Genomic DNA, 26,540 nt, shown 5'->3' with positions numbered 1-26,540 from the left:
AGTGAGGTTCCTTGCATCTCCACTGCATATGCTCAGGGCATTGCATTGTTGAGGACATTTCCTTCAGATTAGATTTAGTCTGTTCCCCTGCACTGCATGTCTCCACAAGAGATGTGATTTGGAGCTTTCTACAGGGAAGAAGTTTTAGGTGCACATTTAAGGATTTTGTACAGCTCACAGAATGAGTCAGAACCTAGTGCCCCCTTTAAGTACTGACATGAATCTAAAGTGTTTTTTGAGAAGAGCTCTATTTCACTCTCCTCCTAATTCATGCACATCAAACCGTTCTGAGAACTGAAACAATATGAAATAAACAGAAACAATTTGGGCATTTGGTTCAGATCTGTGTTACTGCTACTGATGCTTTCCTTTGGCGAACATATTGGATTTTACTCCAATAGAAATATTCTCTACATCCATGTAAGTATTAAATTCTTCACTTTTGTTTAATTTGGCGAACAAGGAAGATTAAACTCTGAGATGTCTGGGACTTATTTTCAATAAAGACTGTAAGTAAAACAAAACATTTTATACTTCCCCGAGTTTTCATTTTCTTTCACTATTTGCTGCCTTTGCAGTTCTTGGCATCATTATTTAAAGCTTAATTTCCTTGTTTTGCATCTGTCATCTAACTATACATTAAAGGTTCAACAACCCAAAGCAACGTTATCTTAATTAGAAGAAGTAAATCATCAACTACTCTTCATACTTCAATTAGTTATTGGACAGCTGTATGTCTTCAGAGAGAACAGTTATGTCATAAATTGAAAAGATACCGTGGAGGTTAATTTGATACATATGACCACACACTTACCAAGTTTGTCATCCACCACAGTAGCTTCAGTTGCTTCTGAAGGCTCACCAATTCCAGCTGAATTGCAACAGCGAACTCGGAAGCAGTAGGATTTGCCTTCAGCCAAATCAAAAACTGCAAAGCGAGGAGACTTGACAGGGATCTCTGTGTTCACTCTTTGCCAGTTCTCTGTGCCAGCAATACACTGCAATCAAACCCAGAAACTATCTTTGGAACAAAACTCTTTGAAAGACAGAGTGAAGCTGAAGATCTAACCTGCCAGGGCTTTCTACCTGGACTGTCAAACATGTCTGCTATGGAGAATAGAGTAACGTTCCTTTTTTTGCCTGCTCCACAGAACGCGTGGATTTCAAAACTTATGATTCTGCCAGATGATGACCTACTCCAGAAAACATACATATCAAGCTTACCGTTTTTAGTATACCCAAACTAAACCTCTTTCTACACCTATGATGTGCTGTTATTGCTACAGTTCTGAACTGTACTCTAGGACCATTTTAAAAGAAGTTCTGCAGAAGTTCAACATTATCTGAAGAACAAAGGTCTGACATCACCACATTGCTTCTAGATGCTCTTGTGCCACTCCTGAGAATCTCTTTGGGGTGGCTTCCAAAATTAGTAAGGACTTAGCCATCATTTTCCAGAAAAAAAGGAACTGTATTTAATTTATGAGTTGTATTCTTGTGGCTAGAAGTTCTGCATATGATAGTCAGTTATACTATTAAGATGAGTGATACAATTTTTGTCAGTACATTTTATGTAAATTTCAAATAATGGGTCCTTGTTCTGGAGAGAGTTCAATTTCTCATGAAGACATCTGAATACGTGACAGCAGTGCTGAGTATTCAGCATGCAATAGGTTATTAAAAAGCTTTCTTATATGGAAATTCTAAATTCATATAGTCATCCTCTCTGTTGCTAAGTGAAATTCATTTATTTAGACTAAATTTCACAAGACATGAAAACCATGTAATGTTAAGATATTTATGTCTCCCAGGATGACAGCTCTAGATTGATATAGAAAAGTTTGATATGCAAGTTTGTGGGAGCCATGAGATGCTAGTAAAAAGAGTGGTAGTAAAGGATATTCTAGACCAGCAGTCATATAAAGAAGGCTCAGAAAAGCAGACATTGAAATTTAAACTGATTCTGTTCTAGAAAAGAATTTTTGTGTCAGCTTTGTTGAGCTGGAGAAGTAAATGGAGTAGAAGCTCAAGAAGAAAGAGTTGATGCCAAGAAACTCTCTGGAAGAATGCCTCCATAGAAAATGTTAGCACTGTCCCAAAAGACAAGCTTAATTTATTCAAATAATATATATATATAAAACTGACTTTGCCTTGTGCTTTCTCATCATAGAGAGAGTTTGGCAGCCTATCTATCCTAGGACAGGCATATGACACAATTCAGGAAAGGGTATTAGGGTGTGAGACACATTCTATATCCACTTTAATACTTCCCTTCTTTCTTTTCTTCTTAGATCATCGTAACAGTAAAGTAACAGTCATCTTGATGAAGTGTACAAGCTGTAAGTTCCAATCTTAGCCCTAGTTTGAAAGTCTCATTTGGCTTAAGAAACATTGCAAGAGATGGCAAAGCAAATGTGAAAGACTGCCATTACATGCTTATGATTTTCTCTGGTTTTACCTTTTCCACAAAGTACATAATACCCTCATGTCCCCGCTGTCCAGGAGGTTTCCAGCTAAGCACAACATAGTTCTTGGTGGCTTCAATAACTTGGAGGTCTGTAGGTGGACCAGGAACAACACCCTCTGAAGAACAAGGAAGAAAAGTAGGAAAAGGAGTTGGGTTTTAATTCCTTCATATTTGTGTCAGAATTAATCCTATAACTTCATTTTAATTAAAGCATAGAACAATTATTCATATGGCTTGATATCTTTTTTTTTAATTGTAGAATTAGAAGTCATCTCAATTCTGAGTTTAAATGTCCTCATTTTAACTGTAAGCATGTGTGTTTATTTGGTCCTGAAGACAACTAAGTTTGGAGTTATTAAAGGTCAGGTGACTCTAAGAACAATGAACTTTGGGTGTGTACCAAAGTCCACTGACTTCACTGAGAGTTCTCCTATTTTTTTTACATCAGCTTCACATCAGATTTTTGCAGGCAAAGGTTTACCTGCAGGTTCTTCTTCAGTGACAATAATCTGTCCAGTCCAGGGAGCCGAAGGGTGACCTGAAACAAATGTCAGAGATATCATAGAAATGAGAGACAACAGGAATGGTTCAAATAACTAGAAAAATGTCTTTCTGTTTTCTGAACTGAGTGGTTCAAAGCTAACACATGAGCTCCATTTTCAGTCTCTGCTGTGATTGTTACTCATGTAGAGATACCCAGACTAGTTTTTGGGTGACTAGGTTGTATATTGAGAATAGTTCAACAGTCAATATAGCTAGAAAAAATTGACTTACTGAGATATATATTCCTTGCTGAAATGTCATGGAAATCACTTAAGTCGCAGACACAAGTATTCAGCTTATTCAACACATAATTTTTAGAAAATCAAATTAAAGTTTATTTTCTCTACTCTACTAATGTTTAACAGCTCACTCACTAGAAAAACTGCCAAATTCCTGCAGGCTGGTCTTTGTCTCTGTTTTCCTATTTTCCCTCTCATTACCACTTTTCAAAACACAAGTCAGAGTTACAAACAGAAATTACTCATCATGACTCAGCATATCATATTGACTTGATATGACTCTCTCAGAGTGCCCTATGTAATTAGGATGTAAAATCTCAGAATTATCACAGTTTTATACTGAGCTATTAACTCAGGTCAGGACACTTTCAGAGATAATTTTTGCAGTTGCTGTTCTTCTCCTCCATATGCTTGCACCTTACATTCGCTGATTTGTTTTATAAATGCTAACAGAGAGGGAGAAGATAGGAAGAAAAGTGGACCATGAAGGAGAAGACATATGAATGGGAATAGGCCACCAAGATCAGGCTTCCTCTTCCAAGACAGCTTCCGCATTTTCCACTAAAGTTGAAAAGCCCTGTGGCTTTGCATGCAATTTAAGCGTAGAACCTCTTCACATCTGATCATTTTAAATTGTCAAACTGGAGAACTGAGTAGAAATAATTACATTTTAGACATATGTTCTTGGCATATGGTAGACAAGGATTTTGAAGTAACCTTTTAGTTAAAATTCTCACCAAAGCCTTTTTTCTGGGATTTTGCCAGGTCACAATAAAAAAAGTCCTTGGCTTGCCAAATGTTAACTTTAAGTTAACATTAAGTAAGCTTTGGATCAGTTCTCTCTTGGGCTACCCCAGCATTTTATAGAGTTTATTGCAAGACATGGATCGTCACATGAGGACAGAATCAGTCACCCTTGTCTCTAGCACAGAGAGACTGTTCACAGAATCTGCTCAGCTGTTTAGTTATTTGGACAAAAGCACAGGCAGTTTAACTCCCCTGCACCTTTTCCTGTCTTCCTGCAAGCACGGAACGCAGCACTGTAGTCAGCAAAAGCCATCTGGGCATTAGAGTGCTTTGTGCAAAGAGCACTGAGACAATTTCTTCTTGGCAAACCTAGCTCCAAAGATTATTTTGTTTTGGTATTGCGCCCTCTAGTGGGATTTAGAAGTCTTACGAGTAAATAGTCACACTTTTCCACTAGTTACTATTTCTCAAAACTTTCAGGCAATGTGTAGAAAAAGAATCCCTTACTTCTAAGCCTCGCTCTGTCAGCAGGATCTAGTGCAGCCACGGGCTCTGACACCCGGGATGGTAGGCTAATGCCAGCTTTGTTCACAGCTCGGACTCGGAAAATATAGGAGCGGCCTTCAATCAGGCCAGTGACAGGAAAACGAGCAAACTTCACTGGTGTCTCATTGCACTGGGTCCAGTGGGTGGTGCCAACCTCACATCTGAAAAATACAAACAGCAAGAGTAGAACTGGGAAGAAAAAAAATGCAAACTCAGGGTACACACCCCCCCACACACACAGTTTCACCATCTGTTCACATTCATTTGGCTTGATCATACCAGTTTCCACAGCAGTGTTAAAGCTGGTGACATCAAAGCAGCTGCATGAAGGGAGTGATGAACCATCTAGGAATGCACTAAATCCCTTGCAGCTGAGCTCCTTCTTGCCTGAACTGAGGAAGAAACCTAAAGCTATTCATGAGCTGAACTCCACTGTTTAAACCCTTCAAAGTATGCTCCAGGATCTTTAGGGAGCACCAGTTTCAGCACACTTCAAGGGACATGAAATACATGCAGCCTTTGCAGTTTCTGGAAGCCAGCTGGATCATCTTACATGCACAGTGCTCAGTGGGCTGCTTTGCTCACCCAGCAAATTAATAGGCTTCACAGGACACAAAAAGCTTTGTCATGAGTTCAATGGCCAACCTAGCACCTAGATGCTTGTGAAAATGGTTGAAGTGGGGCACTCAGCCAGACCTCACTTCAAATGCCACTTGGGTTGCCCAGGGAGACTGAGATGTGGCCACAAACACTGCAGAAGTGGGAGTAGTAGGTGTCTCACTGATGATAAGCCTCACACATGGCAAGAGGCTGATTTTTGGCTGGAGGAAGAGAAAAACAGCAGCAGGGACAGCAGAGACTTAGGCTTAGAGAAGCAGAAGCAGCCATTGCAGATGGCTTCCCAGTGCCTAGGAACTTGGTCAACAGGAGTATGAAGTAGCAGCTCAGGAAAGACTTTTTATTGCTTCTGAGGTATTTATTGAAGTGAATGTGGTACTGTCTACCTAGATTTTTTGGTACATCTTAGCCTTCCTTTTCTGAAAAATGTTATTGTCTCACTCAGAGTGGGTTTGTGGTTCAGATATCTGCTTAGGGCTAAGAATGCCCAAGTTTTGGTTCTAGCTTTAGCTGATTATACATATCACTTTGAGCAACTCAGTCACACTCCCAGGCAATTAGATGCTAGCCTAGCTGTAAACTTGAGTGCCTAAATATCTTCGGTAGTATTTGATCCTTTGTGTTTTCTTTAATAGATTTCGTATTTGCAATGTTCTCTGAGGAAGGTAAATGCTATCAAGACCATCTCAGTAACTGATGCACAGATAGAATTCGAGATTTGCCAAAGGTCATGTGGGAAAATCCGTAACAGCCCAGAGACTAGTATCAGATAGCATCTTCTTGAGTCTTACACTAGAAAGCATACTGGTTTTGGTAGGTGGATCTAAAGGTGTACTGCAGCTCAAACAATACAACAGTTGTGTTTAGTACAGTAGAAACAAAGAAAGAGGTGGGCCTTGCCCCAAAGAGCCCACAAGACAGTATGTTGTTGCTGCAGGAATAAAGAGTATGACAAATAAATATTTTGAAGCGGAAAATTAAAAAAAAATTCTCTGGCAATAAGAACGAAAATAACTACATGTCTGTAGGTTTTAAACATGTCTTTAGGTTTTGGATTTATAATACTCAGCAATATGAATTTTCCACTTTGGCATACTCACTGACCTATCAATGAAATATCCAAGGATGGAGTTTCCTCCATCAACAGCTGGCTGCTTCCAGGAAACAATGACATAATCTTTGTTGGCATCTAAGCACTGCACATCCAGCGGTGCTCCAGGGGCACCTGGGATTTCAGCATCAGCATCTGTCAGGATGGAAAGATGCATTTCCAAATGTGAACCACAGTTCTTTCACAATTACTCTTTAAGGATCAAACCCTCTTCCTACTGAGCAAAAAAGGTTTCTGGCTTCAGAAAGTGTTTGTTTTTATACCATCAATGTTTTTCTAGATTTTGTTTTTCTCTTCTCAATATTTACAAATACTTCATATGTTACAGCATATTGTAAATGTAATTGATCTAGGCATTTGAAATAAAATTAGAAACATTCATTTTGATTTGGTAGCTGTCAGAGATATAGCAGAAGCAAAACTTTGGTCGACTATATATTTACCTGCTATTCTAATTAGGAGAACAGGCTGACATTTTGCCTTGTAGCCAGGCAATAACTCAGTCAAAATTACTCGGTCATTGTATATACAATACTGCAATCTTCAAATAAATACATTTCACTTTCGTGATCTTACTGCCATATACTTCCATGAAAATACTGATTGATGAAATATTACTGAAACTGAGACCCTCCCCTCACTATATGTCACCTGATTACAGCAAGAGCTGGAAGATAAAACCTCATCTGCCGCCTCCCTTTTTTTTAACAATGATGTCCACTGAAATGACTAACTTACTTGCTGGATACTCAGCAACAGAGCAAAGATACCTTCTGAAGAATCTAAACAAGTCACTTGAATCTAAACTGAGATGAATTACTAGACAGAGTCCACAGTGAATCTGAATTTTCAATCAAGCTAGATTTTGGTTGCTACTAGAAAATTCTGAATAGTTTTTTATTCAAAAAATGAATTAAATGGGTATTCCTTATCTTCTTATCTTCACAATCCATTATTGTTGCTGTTTGGTTAGATATGAATGAAAAAATATCAAAACCTTTTTTAAACATACATTATCAAAACCCTATTAAACATTTTTATTTTGGAATATAAACTATACAAGGACAAACATATTCTTCCTTTCAAACATTTATTGCAAATCTGAGAACCCTGATATCAAATGGCTTTGACTCTAGCATCTGTGGTGGACAAATCTTTTCTAAAACTTAAAAAATAGAGCATAGTGCCTGGAACAGGGGAATGATACTGTTCACATAATCAGACTTCTATTTGTTAGATGAGGTAGTATTCTTGTAGGGAAAAATAGCCCTTGCAAGAAGATTATATGAAAGACTTTGAAAGAGGTGAGATTGTTTCCCTACAGATGAACATCAATTTGTACAATTACATGTGGTATTTTTCAAGACCTGTTGTGAGCTACTTCAAAAGAAGGTCTGTATTAGACAAGACAGAGACATATACTTGGAGGAAAATGATGCTTTGCTATCAAACATTATTCTTACACTCCATCTAAAATCCAGATCTTTTAAAACATTTGATGTTTCAGGGCATTGCAGCATATTCTATTATAATATACAGAAATTCCTATTTATTATGCTCTTAGCTTTCAAAAGAAATGCCTTACAAGCTTATTTAACATGCTTAATTAAATAAAAAAGTTTCTTCAGAAAACTCACTTTACTCTTAGAGGCATGGTAGCATCACATAGAGCTTTTGAAACCGTGCCAAAGTTATTGAGTCTTGGTTATAATTTTGGCTAAGTAGGTATATTTTAAAAATGGTATTAACAAAGTAAGTAAGCCATTTAACATAAAATAATAAAAAACAATTTCTCTTCAATAATCTCTATACAAAAGGCTTTAATTGCTCATATTTACCACTTGACAGAACATGAGACACCATGATCTCTTTCCAAGATTGACTGGGAAATAACTGTGACAATCAACACTGCTCACTGGATTCAGAGGGGCTAGAATTTCATCCCTGACTGCCTGCTGACAAATGCTGACTTGTAGCCATGGCAGAAAAGTAACAAATATCTTGGCAAGTCTGTCCAAAAGCCTAACATTATGAGCCTGATTAGTGTGCTGCACCCCGCTCACTTTAGTAATACACAGGGATTCCTACATGCCCCAGAAGGACAACCACTTGTATTTAAATACCACAGCTAGCTAACTGTTTGCAGCAACTTTGTGTACATATGAAGAAAAGCAGTGGAAAATACATTAACCTATTGAGACTGCAAGGAGCATATAAGCAAAAGAGTAAGAATATAATTAATCTTATTAGAATTTGGCAAATTCATCAAAGGGAAGATATCCTTGTGAAAGGGACAATGGGTTCACAGTCAGTTCATACCTGTATCGCCAGAAGATGCAATAGGAACAAAGCCAATAATATATTTATTGGTAGCACAATTTAAAACAAAACAAAACAGGCAAGTCTTATTCTCTTTGTTACATAGTCACCAATGCTTATTTCCATGGAGTCTTTCTTCAATTGATCAAAACATCTGCTTCAGTCATGTTTTCTGAGCAGGCTGTTATCTGCGGCTTACACAGTTCTGCTGGACTTAGCAAAGCAATGCCATTCTGGGAATGTTTTAAGAGCCAAGAATATCCAGTGTCTTTTGAATTAATATTACATGCTTCAGCTGCTTTTAGCAGCTGGGACAGATATAGAATCAGTACATAACCTGATATCCAAGGCTCTTCTTAAGGATATATTCTCTCTAATAGAAATTTGAAGTGTTTCATGGTACAAGCAAATAAAATCCAGAGAAGCGCTACACTTAAATTGCTGCATCAACTTTACTGCTTTACTTCACAGTATCACAGAAGTACAGAACAATTTTCTGATTGGAAGGCACCTCTAGAGATCATCTGGTCCAGCTCCCCTGTTCAAATCAGAGTCAGCCAGAGCAGGACTGTGTCCAGCTGCGTTTTAAATACCTCCATAAAGATGGAGACTCCACAACTCTGGGCAATCTGTTACAGTGTTTGATCACTTTACAGTAAAAAAAAAAAAAAAAAAAAAAAAAAAAAAAAAAAAAAAGGAAATCTTATATTTAAATGGATTTTCTTGTATTTAAGTTTATGGTCATTGCTTCTTGTCTTGTCACTGGGCACCACTGAGCAGAGGAGCAGAGCCTGGGCCTGTCACTTTACTCTTTCCTGTCAGGTATTTACACATTGATAAGATCTCCCTGAACCTTCTCTTTTTTCAGGCTGAACAATCCCAACTGTATCAGCCTCTCCTCAGATGCTTGAACCTTCAAACCCATAATCATCTTTGTGACCCTTTACTAGACTTGCTCCAGTATGTCCATGTTTCTCTCATACTGGGGAACCCAGCACTTGACACAGTACTCCAGACATGATCTCATCAGTGCTGAGTAGAGGATAAGCATCACCTCACTCAACCTGCTGGCAATGCTCTGCCTCATGTAGCCAAGGATGCAGTTGGCCTTCTTTGCTGCAAAGGCACACTGCTGGCTCATGTTCACCTTGGTGTCCACCATGACTCCTGGGTCATCTTCTGCAAACTGCTTTCCAGCCTGTTGACTTCAGCCTGTGCTCATGCACGGGGCTATTCCTCCCCAGGTGCAGGACTTTGCATTGCCCTTTTACTGTATTTTTTCGTATTGTGCATGTGAGAGAATCCCCCAAAGAGTACACAAAATCTTCATCAAAACAGTGAGGTTTAGCTAGTGATAAGATGGTTACAAAAATACATTTTAAAGTTATTATGTAGATTTTTCCTCTTTATGATTCCTGTTCAGTATTGTCACAGGCTGAAATTGTGACAGGGATGTTTAGCTCAGTTGGTTAGATCGTGGTGCTGCTAATGCCAAGGTCGCGGCTTCAATCCCTGTATGGCCTACGCTGAGGGTTGGACTAGATGATCTCCAGAGGTCCCTTCCAACCTTACCGTTCTATGATTCTATGTGACATTACATCAATACCCTACATTTCCTCCTCAGAATGTCAATATGGTTTGGAAGTCTTCCAGCATATGTCTCCCAAGCTCCAAGTATGCATGCAATTTTTCCAAAGATAAAAACTGGAAGTTATAATGCTTGAAAATAACTATTATGAGAAAATATTTATTTTCTTCTTATTGGATAAAAAAGCCTTTAAAATGACTGGGTTTCACAAGACTGATTTTCTCTGTAGGTTTTCCTCATTTCTCTAGTGAGTCTGTTTGGTTCATAAGAAAGTATCCTACCTCGAACAAAGACATAAGCACTATACTCTTCATAGTAGTCTCCCATCACCACACGCAGAGTGTAAAGACCTTCATCCTCCTTGTTTGCATGAGTCAGTGTTAATGAAGCTCGCTCCCCGCTCCAATGCATCTGGACCCATTTGGATGGTGTAATAAGAACACCTAGAAATTGGAGAATTTTATGATAAGAATTAGCTGCATATACTAAGGAATAGATTGGAATTAGAGTGAATAGATTGGAATAGATTGGAAATACAGAATAGTCCATGCAACTTTCCACTTTCAAAGACAATCATAAATTATAGTTAATTCTGCTTTCGTGCCAATTTTGTCTTCATTTGCAAAATCTAACTTCAGAAAGCAACAGCTTTTTATCAACTGCTGCACAACAGCTTTGTGCCATTACTTAAAAAATGTCTTAACATATGAATAAATAATAAAATCTAAATCGTCTATCTAAATATTGCCACATCAAATGTCAGAGCTGACCAAAATGCTTTTAATTCTAAAATTTGTAAAATAAAAAAAACTAGAAGACATTTTCACAGTCCTCCTTCCCTCCACTTTCTAATTATGGAGCTCATTATTTGCACCTCAAAAAGGAAATTATGGAAAACTTTGAATTAAAAAAGAGGAAAATATTACTATTTAGAAAGCTGAGAAAATGATCACTTGTTCATACCATTCACATACATTGAAGTAAGTAAAGATCTAAGTCAAATAAGTTTATACTTCCTCTCATCATTCTCACCATTTCTGTACCATTCGATGTCTGGTTTGAAGCGCTTGATGTCAGGACTGATGACAACTGTGCAACCCAGACTCATTGTCTCGCCTTCTCTCCCAAAGGCAACATCAAACTTGTCAACAAAACTGATTTCAAATCTGGAAGCATACCCATGTGGGGTAACACCAACTGTATAAAGGAAAAAAAGTCTGGCTGTTTACTTTTCCTTTTTTTGTAGTAAGACTAGTAAGCAAAAGTACCCAATGATTATGAACGTAACCTTAGGTAAAGTTTAAGTTATAAATAGAAAAAATATAAATTCAGTAAATAGTATTCAGAGGCAACTGCAATGTCAAATAATCCAAGCCCTTGCTATCACAGAGAATCAACTGGTTTCTTTAATTATACAACTCCAGTTCTTAGAGCTAGCTCATTTTACTAGGGAAGGGCTGCTCCAGAATTTTACTGCAGACAGAATTTCAGATCCAGCATTTTATTATTTGATTAATGATTATTTTATAATTTAAACATACTTTTACTTTTGATTAATGATTTGTTAAGGTCAAGTTGACCTCTAGCATAAAAAGCTCTTTTCTCATTCTGTTCAACTATTTACTGCATCTCAAGACAGTCATGTGTCCATTCAGCCTTCATTTTGACAGCTTAAATAAGTCTTTTTTGGACTCTTAATATAAAATGAGCCCTCTATTTCCCTGGACATTTGGATAGTCTATTTCTATACCTGCTCCTGAATTTATCTTTCCTGTTGTTATATGATCTGAGTTATGCAGTATTGCAGACAGATCTTATAAGTGCTTCATGCTTTTCTTTCATATACACAGTACAGAGGCTTCCATAATTATTTTGAACACCTCAGCTGATAAAACCTAAGGTCACATTTTCCTCTTCTGCAACTGCCTTATATGGCCTGCCCTCAGTCTTCTTATGATTAGTGAATATATGTGGCTCTTCCTCTTCCTTTTCCATTAGCAAACAATAAATCTCTAATTATATTGGAAATTCAGGGCCTAATATTTTGTAATATTGTGTGTAATATTATTTCTGTTATTTCAGAACTTCATTACTTAAATGACATCTAGTGTGCCTTTGCAGCATATCCCTCATTCTATTTTTGCTGCTACAATAAAAGAAATGTCCATAAGAGTATCTTTCAAGCCTTCCACGTGCAAGGACCCCGTGGCACTTAACACATATGTTGTATATAGGTGGGTGGATTTTCTTAACATTTCTGTTCATGGAAGTATTTATGCAGTACTGGAAACCACTTCAAAATGTGAGACCAGGTTCTTAGGTAAAACAAAATTACAATCTGCTGATACACTCCAAATATTCAAATTTGGTCCTGGCTATGTGATCTTTGCTATGCATCTTCACAATGTATGGAATCACATAGACAAGAACTATTAAGTCATCTAGTCTACTCGCAAACACACACCCCTTAGCATTTTATCCAGGCTGTATTTTATATTTTGCAATAGACAGTGTCCCTCTATTCCTTCAACAGATTTTATTCCAGAGCTACACCAATATTAAAAGGACTATCACAAAATATCCTTTCAGTCTGCATCTTCCTGTTTCAACAAGATTAGATGTTTCTTGTACAAGCAAACACAAATAGCCACAGCCTAGAAGATAATGCCATTTCCTTTCATAGATAAGGCTAATAATACAATTTGAAATTGTAGAGCTCAATACCTGTGTAAATCAGACCTGTTTTCTTTCTAAATAATGCTACAAAATATTCTGCTTAGTCATTTGGCATGATGTCACAACTGTAAACAGATTTGTCAAACAAACAACTTACAGCTCAGAGGCATAGAAACAGTTCCAGCATGGAAAAGACCTGCATCAATTTCTCCTTTGTACCCTAGATGCACAAACAAAAAAAGAGCAACTCTAATCACTATCATCTAAAAGTAAAAGCAGTCTGAGCCACAAAAATGAAACTAATAATGTTCATCTTACAAAAAAAATTAAATGAAAAGTTTTGCAAACCTACTCTTTACCACAAGGGACGCATAAGCCGAAATTTCTCCTTTAACATTCATAGCAGAAGCATGATACTGAGCAGTGTCTTCAAAATCACATCTAAAATGACATAAATAATTAGGCAGAGCATCTGCTACTATTTGGCATCCCTAAAACCCCCTTTTTAAGATCAAAAAAAACTCCAGAAATCTGTATTAAATCTATAAACAAGTAAAAATCTGGGAGTCAGACACACTGGACACTGGACTGATTGTAGCCATTAAGTTTTTCTCAATGTTAAAAATTCAGTGTTTTTTAAAAATGGCTCTTTTCAAATGAAATTGAAAATACAGAGGAAGTAGGAAAAAATGGCTTATAATATTTATCTAAGTTATCTCTAAGTTGCTCTAATTTCCTATGGAGAGATGCCTAACATAGAAGCTGTAGAAATAGTAGATATCATAAACTATTTTCAAATGACAAATTTCATTTATATTTTGTATGGATGTTTAAATCAATATCTTGGCACTCAGTAGGATCTAGGTGGTGAAGACAGAGCTGATTGTTCAAAATTAGAATCATAGAATCAGTAAGGTTGGAAGGGACCTCTGGAGATCATCTAGTCCAACCTCCCTGCTCAGCAGGGTCACCTACAGCATGTTAGACAGGGTTGAATCTAGGCAGGCCTTGAAGATCTCCAGAGAAGGAGACTCCATAACAATTAGGTGACTGGGTCTCAGGATTTCAATAGTTATTAACACAAGTTACTGCAAAAATTTCCCAAGTGGAGGATGAATACTACTAAAAATCTTTCTTGTGTGAGGTCTCCTCGATTCTGTTCATCGTTTCAGTAAGAATTAGGAACTTTACTATATTTGAAAAATAGTTATTTTATACATTTTTAGCCTAAACTAGATTTTTCTCATGTTTAACTGTATGTACAGAGGAGGAGACAAATGGGAAAAGTAATCACAAGTGTCCCACGTTTCTGATTCATTCATAAATAGAATAATAATTCAGATAAATTACTCAGATAAATTGCTTATTCTCTATTGCTTCAACATTTAGTAGATAGAATTCTTAGCTGTACAAACTTAATAGCTCTTATCCTTACATCCCCAAGAAATATGTACACATTTTGCAGGTCTCAATTTATAGCAACATTTCAGCTTAAGTTATTTGCTAAATTATCTGCTATTCTCTTACGTGCTAATTTCCAGTGAGTGCAGCCCATATCGATTTTCAATGACATACTTGCCAGGGGGAGTTTGTACGTTGATGGGCACATTGTTTTTGTACCTATGGAAAAACAAAGCAACAGTATGTCACAAGCAGAAACATACAATGATATACTTTAAAAGGTCAAGTGTTTGTGTTTGGAATATAATATCAGCTTCTCTATGTTTCTCTTAGATAAACTTAGTCTAATCTTGGAAATACATCTTTGAAAGCCTACCTTCTCTCTCTCCTTCTCTTCCCTCTGCCTCAAATGAATTTTATTTGCTAGTTTAAAGAAAAAAAATAGCCTTGAACAGGATGAAAATCCACTTATATTACCATGACTTTCAGGTTGCTCCTTGTCTAGGAATGGAAGAATCACATGAACAACATTTCAGAGTTTTGTGAATCAGCAACAATAAAAATCCTGTAACATCCTCATTCAATAGATATTTTGCACATTTTGTTTGGCTTGCACATTCAATCTACTTTTAAAACCTGCATATTTGCAAAAATGTCGGTAAGGAATTATTTTTTTTTTACTTGCATAGTTAAATTAGCAGAAGCCCTTATGCATATTGAGTTAGACTGGTAAAAAATCCTCTTGAGAAAATGCATGGCAATGAGGGATCTGGCAAAAACTGTACTAGCAAATAGCTTTTCTGACTTTACAAGTTTATGCTGTGAGGGTTTTCTGGTACAGGTGTACCTACTTCAATAGTAGGAGTCGGGTTGTAAGTTTACTGTTCAAAATTCCCGGTAAGTAATATGAAGGAATGAACAAGTATTTATCAGTATTGAACTGGTACTGCTAATTTCAGAATATACGTCAACAGCTTAAGTCTCACAGAGGGAGAATTCATTAGAGCAAAGTAGTTTCTTCTTGCTAATCATTGCTTAGAAGGTCATTAATTTTGAACAATAGGTGGTGTTATTAAATAACTGTTCAAATGAAACCTGTCATAAGTGAGCACTAGTGATACAGAACAAATTGGTGATACGATGACAATGGAAGTCTAACGTAATTAACACAGAATTGCATTTGCTACATTTGTGACTGATTTGAAGAGGTCTGTAAGGAAAGAATGCTCTCTAAGGCAGTGAATTCCTATAGCTTCCTTTGTGCTGCTTGAGGTCTATGTATACATTAGGGAATGGAAATATAACTGATTATAGATAAAAATGTCTTAATCTCTTACTTGGAAGGAGCTTAACTAAGCCATAAATCATAATAGATATCCATCCTAAAGGATTTTGCTTTTTGGTTTAAACATCAGTTTCTCTCATGATTTTCAGTCAAGGGGGGGAACTGGCCTAATATCAGCGGCATGCCCCACTTCATCAAACAAGTCAGTAATATATAACTTCATTTTTATGAAGAATATAATTAGTTTAATATATCTCAGGATAAAGCTATAACTGCAGTAAATCTAAAAATTGCCTTTCAACACTTTCAGCATTTCCTATCATTGGGAATAAACAGTATTTCCCTTGCTGCAAATTTTGGGGTACAGTAATGCACTGGGATTTTTCAAAGGGCCAAAGTGAGTGTGGATCATAAACCTTAATGCATACTGATCTTCTTCTCATTAAGAATTCTGTGGAAAGGGACTTAATGCAGTGGAATACCCTCTACTCCACACTTCAAACAGTAGCAGTGTTTCTTGTCCCCTTGTCCCCTTACAGATCTCCTATTGCATTACCTTGACTTTCAATTAATAATAATACATAGATCAGCTAAGAGTAAATCCATTACCACCACTCTTCACCTATTCCATGCGATAGTGCTTCCTACACTGATCTGCCTGGGAACATCTATGAATCTTTATATTCCATGTACTGTGCCAAATAGATTTAAAAAATAGAATAAAGTCATCAGATCTTAATGTTTTTTTCCAGGAATATGACTGCGTGTGCTCAGTCTCTGACTCGCTCTGTGAAATAGAACTTGACGCCATAGTCTGTTAAACGTTCCTCCAGAGGGCTGGGCGCCCCTCTGATTCTGGGGGCAGCAAGAGTATTTGTCAGCCTGCAGAGCCGTGCGGAACAAACTTCAGCTGAGTCAGGCCAGTATTAGAGGACTTTCACTTCTTCTGTCTTCATTATCGGATTAGCAAAAAATAATTGATTCGGTTTTCGCTTGTTTATATTAATCTATGGAAAAACAGAGCTCAAGCACTAGAGAGACTTGTTATTTCAGGAAAGACAGATTCCAGAACAGCCATGTCATTAGCTAATGTTGGACTGCAACCTCCCAGTGTCATTACGCACTAATAGTTTATGCTTTCTGCTACTGGTTTCAAATGTCTTGGGTGTTCCACATGTTTTTTCCAAGGGAATAAGAACAACTGTATCACACTGTAAAATTTTCTTTACAGAAAGTGCATGAGATTTATAATTTATTATGCACAGCATGAAAAGGTCCTCATTGCATATACAAAAAACGACTGTTAGGAATACATGACTGACATTTAGTGAGAAATACTAAATAAAAATTGATAGATCCAGACCAGTGTTGTTCTATATCCCTGAGCAAAGCCACCTGCTAAAATTGCTATAAATTCATTTTTTCCATTAGTAGCCTATGGCAAACTAAAATCCACCTGGAGTTCAAATATACCATAAAAAAAATGTTCTAAATTCCACCATCCAAATTTAGCACGTAGTTGAAAGGCTAGTTCACTTCAGTAAAAGCAAAGGCAAATAGCTGAAGGCTTGGTTTAACCATGTCAGGTTTTCGGAATAAAGTTAATCTCAGACAAAGTGAAAATGGTTCAGGTCTTGTTTTTTTGGTTTAGATTCACATTATAGAGTTGGGTTACAGCTATGACAGTGGATCCTAAACTGACCGTTTCTTATGCTCAATAGAGACCAGATCTGAAACATTTGTCTGGAATCCTCTCTGAGATGAATGTTAAAGTTGAGCACTTACAGTTCTTACACAACTGGAAAAATGTGTCTGTACAGAACTTGACTATTGGAGGTTAAAGTTTAAGGAAAGAAACCTCTGGGCATCAGGTATGGCCTATTAATGTGCTTTTTGGTAGTAAACTTTTTGTCAAGCCCTGATATTAAGGTCTTGTAGGTGTTAAATAAACACAGAGTCTATTAAGTAATTCATATAGTACAGTACAAACTATGAATATTACTTAACATCATGATATAGTAGATGTTTTCTGTTGTCTCTACAAACGGAATCCCTTTACTAATCATTTACAATTAATGCTTAATGCTGAATATGGGCTTATTCTTTGTTCATTTTATATATGCATTCAGGAATAATCTTTTAAATTAAAAACTGAATATCAATCTCATTTCATATTTGAAAAAAGTTATCAACTTTTTTCAATGTTAATATTAAATTTTAATGTTAATTAAGCTAATTAAATTGCAGGCATGCCAAACTTTAGCCCAAGACCCAAATTAGACCTTCAGCTATGTCCAAGAGTTTGTTTTGGAGCTCTTACAATAAAGACTTGGTCCAAAGAAAATTCAAGTGAATAGAAAAATTCCAATAGACTCCAAAGCTTTCCATAGAATTGGATGGCCCTAAATATATCCACAGCCTTTCAGGTCAAATAATTGCAGTGTGTTCCCTGCAACATTCTGCTTCATGAGATTTAAATTCCACTGAGATTCACTACTTTAACTGCTCAGCAGCTAAGAAACTCTTTCTTCTCTAAAACATGCATTAATGCTTCTGGGACATCAACAGTATTTCTAAACAACAGGAAAGCCTTTAGAAAACATCTTCTTGCAGACATCATTGAGAATATATCACACTGCTCTTTTTCCCTCCTCAGAGGACAGAAGTATTTTGGATGTCTTCATTAAAAAATAAATACGTTTTATCTATTTATTCATATTGTTAAGCTTTTATACAAAGAGAATGTTTTGCCTTTCAGTATTTTGCCTCCTTTTTGTACAAGATGGCTAGAAAGGTATTTACAATAAAAAAAGGTGGTGATCTTATATCTTTACTGAAAAAATACACCATTCCCTAAGATGAGTTTGGATGTTGGTTATATGATGACTTCAGTGATAGTGACATAAACCTACCATGTAACATGGGGTTCAGGCCAGCCAGCCACGGTGCAATGAAATTTGACATTTTGCTTTTCCCAGACAGTGTGAGAACGAGGCTTGATAACAAACTCAGGAGCATGTAAAAGTTTATCTTGATTCAACTTTTTGTGGAATGCCTGAGTATCTTCTAGCTGGAAAAGAAACATTTCATCATAAACCTCAGCACATATTCTATACTCAAAAACATTTTTGGATTATTTTAAGAGCAGAAAAAAATGTAATATTTATTTTAAAATTGAGATAGACACACAATGTATTTATCTTACTTGGAGACATGAAACAATATTTTTCATCTTCAAGGTGTTCTTTCAAAATAACTAGATCTGTTTTATTCTAAATAAACTAAATTTCCACATTTAAGTCTTGTTTTTTGAATACAGAATCAAAGGTGAAATTGATCTCAAATTCTGATGTTGTCTATACAGCTTTTCTAATACAAAATCACATGCCTAGAGCATCTCTGAGAGATCTGCTCTCAAACCTTTCTTGTTGATGTGCTCTTTCCTCCTCCCAACATAACTGTTTCAACTGTTTGACTGTAATCCAGAGCATGGAAAAACAGTCCTATCTTTGCCCTAACTTTCATATGTATGGAGAATTACAGCTCCCTTAGGGTTACTAAAAAAAGACAGTTTTCAAAATCTTCTGTCTTTTATAAATTACACAATATCTGTTTTCCTTACAATTGTTGTTTCTCACCTCTGAACATGTTCCACTTGTCCTCAACATTGTCCTAAAATGTTAACTACATATTACTGTATCACAGATTCCACAGTTTCCAATACAACTGAATAATTACCTCCTGTTCTAATTACAAGACTTTTTTAGTACTTTCTAGAACGTCGTTTATATTTTTATACAACAGAATCATGGCTTTGACTAACATTAAATTTATGACCTATTATAACTCCCAGATCCTCTAGCACTTTTACGTAGCCAGTTATTCCTTACTTATTTGTTCTTTTTCTTCTGTAATTTCCATTTTATTTATCAGATTTCACCTTCAGACTGTTTCATATTTTTTCAGTATGATTTTAAATTCTAACCTTGTCCTTCAAAGTATTTACAACCTTTCCTACTTGATGTTATGAGCATATTTTGCAAGCACATTGTCAATTCCTCTGCCCAGAATACTAATAAATTAACTGAATAAAACACGTATGCACTTGTTATATCCTGCCAGTCTGGTCACAATGTATTTGTAACTACTCTCTGAATATTATTTTTAACAAGTTGCACAATAATGTCAAAACTAATCAAAATTAGAGATTCATTTCTAGCTATCTTTCACAATTCCCTCCATAACTTACATACTGTGATTCAAATTCTCCGTTAAATATTTTGGACAAAGTTGTTCCCAGTCCATAAAACAGCCATCACCCTCTTATTGAGAAATGTTGCCTAGCAAGTGCCTCATCATTCAGGAAAATGATGCTGTGCCATTTAGATAGGTTTTGGCTCAACAAAATACTGTTCCCCTGTCTCGATCTCCCTCCCTCGCTCCCAGTGTAACTAGAGTTCCCACTGCTTACCCAAGGCACTTTTTTATCCACCTAACAGCAAGGTAAAATTTGACTTTTAGACATTGAAAATATATTTTGCTGTTTACTGTCATTATTGTGGTTGCCACTGGTGTATGTAGACCAGGGCCCTGTTTTGCCAGGCATTTTACAAATATTAAACAAAGGAAGACTCATTTCTATGTTTTTACCGTTTTCTTCAAGGCCACACGTTCAGCAGATTCACGGATTGCTACTTTCCTTGATTTTTTTTCATGATGTTCTTCTTGAGAAGCTGATGTGGCCACTTTGCTCACACTAACTCCTTCACCTTTAGCCAAAAGATTCCTTCTGGCAATATATGCAGCACTTTCTTTGATTCTTTCTTCTTCTGTGTCTGTGATCCCACTGATACTCACTTCACTGAAAGAATTTTTAGAAAGCAGAATCCCATTGGAAAATGATAAAAACACATTCGATTGATGCTGTCTATCAAGTTAGCCCACCACAGTGAATATAAAAGGGCCAATAATCTTTCATAATATATGTCTACTTTGGGGATCATTATCCCATAACAATCTCACACATATTCAAAACAGAAGTATAGAAGGGTACTGCAGAATGATGATTATTTCAATGTCTGAAGTCACGGCCACTTGCAGTGTCTCTCCTGGTAAGTATGTCATGCACATTTTCAGTTCAATGATTCTCCTTCTATAGTTCTATATCTCTGTTGCAATAGTGACTAGCATAAGGCATACCGTTAGATCTCTCAGGCTTACCTTTCAGTTATTGACTTAAGGCCATGGCATTTGTAGTAACAACACCAAAGGGGGCAGGAGATTGTAGCTGCACAACAAAGTCCTCATTTTTGATGTATACAAAATTATCATTATAGTATACCATAAAAGTTCTCTTTGTTCATAGAAAATTCAATCTATTTACATTTTCAGACTGCTTGTTCTTCCAAATGATTTTGAAAAAAAATGATTTAATGATTTTTCATTTTTCTATTTCCTTGCAGTATCCCCCTCAGGCTTTCTACAAAGGGAGAGGGACTGTGCAAAGAACTTTTACTTTCAGTGGGTCCAATCCTATTTTCACATGCCTATGTGGAAGTACCACTGCAGCTAAATTGTTTTAACACTGTCAGGGCACCATAGCTGTTATAGGAGTGCATACACAATGCAAGTTCTTTGAACTAAGGATAAGTAGTATTATTTTTTCTGCAGAGTTTGGTTATTTTAGGATAATGTAAGATTTCAGAATGAAAAGAGGTTTTATTTAAATACTTATTAAGTGCCTTAGCACTTAAGATATAGCAGCCTCTGTTTATTTCCAGATGTGGTTAAGCTAGCCTCACCATTTTATCGTAACACACTTAACTACTGCTGTATCTGAAAAAGATTAGGAAAAATGATTTTTTCAGTTTTTTCAAGATTGGTAATATTATGCATTTGATAGCATAGTTCAACACTTAGGAAAGTTTGTAGTTAACCCAAAATTAACTGTACAGCCCCTTATCTTTGTGGTATGATGTTAGTTTAGTGAGAAGCAAGATAGTCAAGCAGTGGAATATGCTGCAAAATTAACCACTCATAAAAATTCCTCAGAAGACTAAAAAAACTTATTTAACAGCATAGAGCTTTGACTTCTTTTGTGTTCAGACTTTGCCTTGAACTTTCTGTGTCTCAGGTTACTTTAACAGGAGGATCCTAACAGGCATCAACTGGATGGTTCTCTTCACTTAGACACAGCAGTTGCCCAAACTGAAGCTGCAGAGATAGGACAGAGATTTCTAAAAAACAATTTTGAAAACTCAGTTTAATGAATATGAATGTAGCTACCTATATTCAGTTTAAATGAATCAGCGGCATTTTCTTTTAAAGGCAAGCTGATATTATTTCCTCCTTAATTGTGGTACTTAAGATCTCAGCAACTTAATAGTATGGACCTGATTTTCAAGGCATAAAGCATCTTCTGAGAGCTGATGGCCAAATGAGATCCTAAGACCAACACAGGATTCAACCTATACCTGTACAGTACTGGTCTCTAGATGCTGTTGATCAACAGTATTAAATATTTAGATTTGTTAACAAAAAATCGTTTCTTCCTGTTATAATCTACACAAATCAAAGAGAAAGTTAATATTCTCTGAAATGATTAAAAGTATCAGAAGCAACACACAATGGCATTTAAGAATTGATTCTGCAGACAAATCTCAGGGGTTTCAATGGAAAATACTTATCAGAGACAAAAGATCAAACCCAAAATGATAAATATAAAATATTATTTGATGGACATCTGCTACCTGTAACTCTGTAACCTAAGGCTGCTTAGATTCATCAGTGGGTGTAGAGAGTTCCATGAGCCATATCCAGTATCAATCATCTTTAGCACTTATGGCATTAAATCAAGTCCTGAGTGTTTTATTGTCTAAAAATCTAGCTAGCTGTCCCTAATTTCATTGCAAGGATTAGGCTAGGTAGCAGATATAGACTGCATATTCTGAAAGAGGGAATTTTTACAGCAGAATTTGAAAGCTCTAAAATAGAATCAAATAATGGAAACAGTGACATAGTGCTGAAGGTCATCCAGCACTGTGAGTATCAGCTCTGTTAAACGCATGGAGTGCTGACTTTTATAAATAACTATTCCTTGTAAAAGCTATCTGCTCAGGGGAAACAACACATCAGTTTCACAGGAGAATTTGGGAATGATATATAACATGCACATGGTTGAATCACAGCTGTTATCTTTCAAACAAAAATAATTGTCTGACAGTAATGTGGTATGCAGCTTCCAGTCTTGGCTGTCGTGAACATGGCTTGTAGTCATGAACATGATGCCAATAAAAAAACTAAAACAGACCCCTCACAACCTTTTCAATATCCTGTTGCGTTGGGCACTCTAACAATGATTATATGTCTTTTTCATACTTTTAAACTAATTACAAAAAACTGTTTGGGTCATTTCAGTGGCACAAAACCACAACAACTTTCCAAGCTGCTATGTAGAGAAAGCAAGATTGGCACCAATATTAGTAAGAAGAATAGTTAAAATGATGTAAGAATCTGACAGTATCTTTTAATGTAGGATCCCAAAGCACCATACATACACAGATAAATAAAGCTACATGCCATGACACTGAGTTAGGTATTACTGGATTCATTTTACAAGAAGTAAACTAAAGCAAAGGAAGGTCATGACCTGTTAGGATCACAGGAGCTAATATAAAAGCTAAGACCAAAATCCAGAAGTAATAGCCATCAGTCATGATTTCCAGCTATCGACCAACAGTTTAAATTCTACTGTTGCAGAATCCAGACACAGGAAAAAGGGAGCAACATTGTGTTTGTCATCAGGGGACACAGATAACAGAGAAATGCAAATCTACTGCCACATAAGCAGACATTCTAGGTGAAGCACATAGGTAGTGAGAAGCCTTGAAACTGTGTTACTGCAAGTTTTCCATGAGATATATTTATTTATTTCTATCATAGAAGATAAAACTGAAACTCCAAAGAAATGGTTTAAAAATGTGACAATGTATGCTTCTGAGTGTGGTTTGGATCAAAGAACAATGAACCTGACACAGAACTGTAGAAACAACTAGTAAAAATAGCTCCAGGATAGAGGGAAGGAATGAATAGAAAAGCTTCTGGTATTATCACAAAAGCAGAATGCTTAAACGGCAAAAGCAATAATGTCTCCCACTAACAAGGTGGAGCTCAGAATTTCATATTAAGGCACACATTTGGATGCACAGCAGAAATGACATTGTTTCTTGTATATTGATTAGGCAGTAGATGTTAGATCACTGACTCCCAGAAACAGCTTAAAAACCTCCCATGAAAACTGCTTTGTTGCAGAAGAAAGACAAATCAAAGAGAGGTTTCTGTTCAACTGCACGTGCACAAGATTTTTTTTTTCTTAGTCTCCAATCAGGAGTTAATCTTCCGTGCCACACCCTGGTATGTATTAATCTGAACAAATAACTATCCTTGAACTGTCAGAGGCTTATAATAAATCATTATGCCATGTCCCCAGAAGAGCAGGGGAGCCTCCTAGCTTGCGTTGGTTCTAGCTTCCATATAAAGTTCACATTCAGCTTCACTTAGGACACTGCCGCAGTAAAATGTATTACATCAGTAGCAACCTTGCAACAAATACCACAACGCATGAGATTAGTATGAATCATTATGATGGATTTGGGAAATTAATTGGTTTAATTCCAGATTTTTCCTTTGCCAGGACAAACCATTAGCACATTTTTTCAGTATCCCTATGTTTAATGCTTGGTAAGAGACACTGAATTACAGAGCAAGTCTTCAAACCAAATAGTAAGATAAATAATGTGGACAACATCTGGCCAGTTCCCAGGAAATAGGGCACATGACCTACAAGTATATCTTAGTTTCACAGAAAGTAGCCATGTGCATGAAACTAAGGCCAGATATCTAGAAATCTGTCCTTGCTTGGGATGCTGCTCAGTGTCTGATTTGGGAACAGTCAGTTAACTTCTTGCTGTCTCACCTTTAGATTCAGGAGTGTAAAGAGATGAATGGATTTGTTATTTTATGATTTGTAAATAAAGGATCAGAAATAAGATACCAGACAAAAGGAAAATGAACATACTGTCCTGTGAATATAGGCACTGAGTAGTCCATGGCTTTGTTCTCTTTGTCCTCAGAGACCAAACTCTGTTTTGCTCTCTTTGCTTTGGGACTCATCTTATAGGACTGATCTTCAATCATTATATTGGAATCTTTCAGTCTGAAATAAAAAGGATATTGTTAAATTCAAAAAGAATACACTGTTAAAAACATTCAGAAAGTAAGATTAAAAAGCTATGAATTTTTGCTCACAATTGAGAAGCAAAAAAATAGTATTTTCAATACCCATGGCTTGAGAGTTATTAAACACATAACCAAATGCACTTTTAACAAACATTATTAAAAACATAACACTGATGTACCTTGATATTACATCTAAGTATAGAGAGTAAACAATATACTTGGTTTGAATGCACATTTCACTACTCCTTAATTTGGAACTTGAAGAATTTGTACACCCTATTTTGGTAGTTCCTCAAACTGTTTTGTAAGAAAGACAGCAAACTCTCACTGATATTAACTGCAGTATTGATTTCTGAGGTGTTCTCTCCAATAGGAAGTGGAATTCAGACTAATATTTTCCAGTCCCTGAGAGCACTGAGTAATTTTGAGGATTGTATCTGAATTAGTGACCTCTTCTTTCCCAAATCTAAGTTCTGAAACTATCTGGTCCCCAACCAAAATAATGTTAGTGTGAAAATACATTCAAAGCAATAATGCTTTTAAAACTTTCTATAAAAATCATTGGGCAACATGTTGCTCAGTAGCTGGTGTAGCCATTCCCACTGCTCTCCTGGGGGAGAGCTCCCCCATCCACGGAAAACACAGTTGAGTGAAATAATGTCATTTAATATAGCACAGATAGATGGAGAGAGAATGTAAAGAAAATAAAGCAAAGCAAAAGAAAGACTTCCCCTCCCCATTACCTTAGGAAAGTTTCTGAAGGCCATCAAACACATCTGAGGCAGTCATAGTTGGGTTCATTTTTAACATGGGTACAAATCATATTAACAGATCTCCAGATACTTTTCTTTCTCTTTCCAAACATGATACAGCATCCATTATTCACAGTTTTATTTCTTAGAACTGGAATAGCCTAACTAGCTGTCAGCCTTCTCTAAGTCCCTGAAGTGTCCTTTCATCTCCAACTCAACAAGGGAAATTTTATGTGAGTCTGCTTTTGGACTGGAGATTTGTCTACATCGCGTAAGCGCACTGCTGTGTACAGCCACCTGAGCAGAATTAGGCACAACATTTCTCAGCAAGGCTCATTAGCCAGACTATACCACGCTAACATGGCAAACCTTCTTCCAGTACCCCAGGTGGCTGACTGTGATAGGTCTATGCAGTGTGCCCTAAACATATCCATAATCATTAAGACTCATACTAGCATTCGACCCCTTACATGTGTAATGTAAGACTGCAGGTATACACCTGGGCTGATGTTTTCTTTAGGCTGCAGTTCTGCAAAAGTACCAAGCTCCAGAGGTGGCACTAACACAAGTCTTACAAGGAAGATTATTTAATTTCTAAAATATGTATTAATACTCCATCCATGTGGGACTACGTGTGTAAGATCATACAACTCCAATTTTATTCTTCCATCTCTCTCTCCTTCATTTATTTATGCCTGTTCCTTTGCTCAGCCTGAGTACTCTTCCTGTATCCCAGCTCCTGTTAAATCAGTCTCCCATCCCCTAGCTTTCTAAATGACTTTCTTGCTTTCATCTATTCTCCTTCTCCCTCCAGTTCCCTCATATTTCCTCCTGCATCTTGATGAAGGCAGAGTTACTGAATCACACTGAATCTGCACCAGAGAAGGCAGAGTTGCTGAATGCCTTTACTGCTAAGGGCAGTCCTCTGGAATCCCACAGCCTGGAGACAAGAAAGTCTGAAGAAAGGAAGATTTTCACCTGCTGAAGGAGGACTGGGTTAGAGATCATTTA

General features: G+C 36.6%; 1 protein-coding gene across 6 annotated transcripts in view; it reads right to left on the bottom strand.

The window, feature by feature from the left end:
• Positions 1–26,540, bottom strand: part of MYOM1 (myomesin 1) — an 84,163-nt gene that overhangs the window by 43,808 nt on the left and 13,815 nt on the right. For all 6 annotated transcript variants that reach the window (XM_062570183.1, XM_062570184.1, XM_062570179.1 and 3 more), the window contains exons 3-15: positions 24,617–24,754; positions 20,191–20,401; positions 18,453–18,610; positions 14,382–14,474; positions 13,207–13,295; positions 13,012–13,074; positions 11,211–11,375; positions 10,460–10,621; positions 6,265–6,406; positions 4,504–4,703; positions 2,949–3,005; positions 2,459–2,583; positions 815–998 (exon numbers count right to left, since the gene is read on the bottom strand). In XM_062570183.1, the coding sequence (XP_062426167.1) occupies positions 815–998; positions 2,459–2,583; positions 2,949–3,005; positions 4,504–4,703; positions 6,265–6,406; positions 10,460–10,621; positions 11,211–11,375; positions 13,012–13,074; positions 13,207–13,295; positions 14,382–14,474; positions 18,453–18,610; positions 20,191–20,401; positions 24,617–24,754 (1,787 nt within the window). The remainder of the gene's footprint in view (positions 1–814; positions 999–2,458; positions 2,584–2,948; positions 3,006–4,503; positions 4,704–6,264; positions 6,407–10,459; positions 10,622–11,210; positions 11,376–13,011; positions 13,075–13,206; positions 13,296–14,381; positions 14,475–18,452; positions 18,611–20,190; positions 20,402–24,616; positions 24,755–26,540) is intronic.

Source organism: Rhea pennata, chromosome 2, assembly GCF_028389875.1.
Source record: "Rhea pennata isolate bPtePen1 chromosome 2, bPtePen1.pri, whole genome shotgun sequence".
In the NCBI taxonomy this organism is placed as follows: Eukaryota; Metazoa; Chordata; class Aves; order Rheiformes; family Rheidae; genus Rhea; species Rhea pennata.
This window is presented reverse-complemented; position numbering and strand designations above follow the sequence as displayed.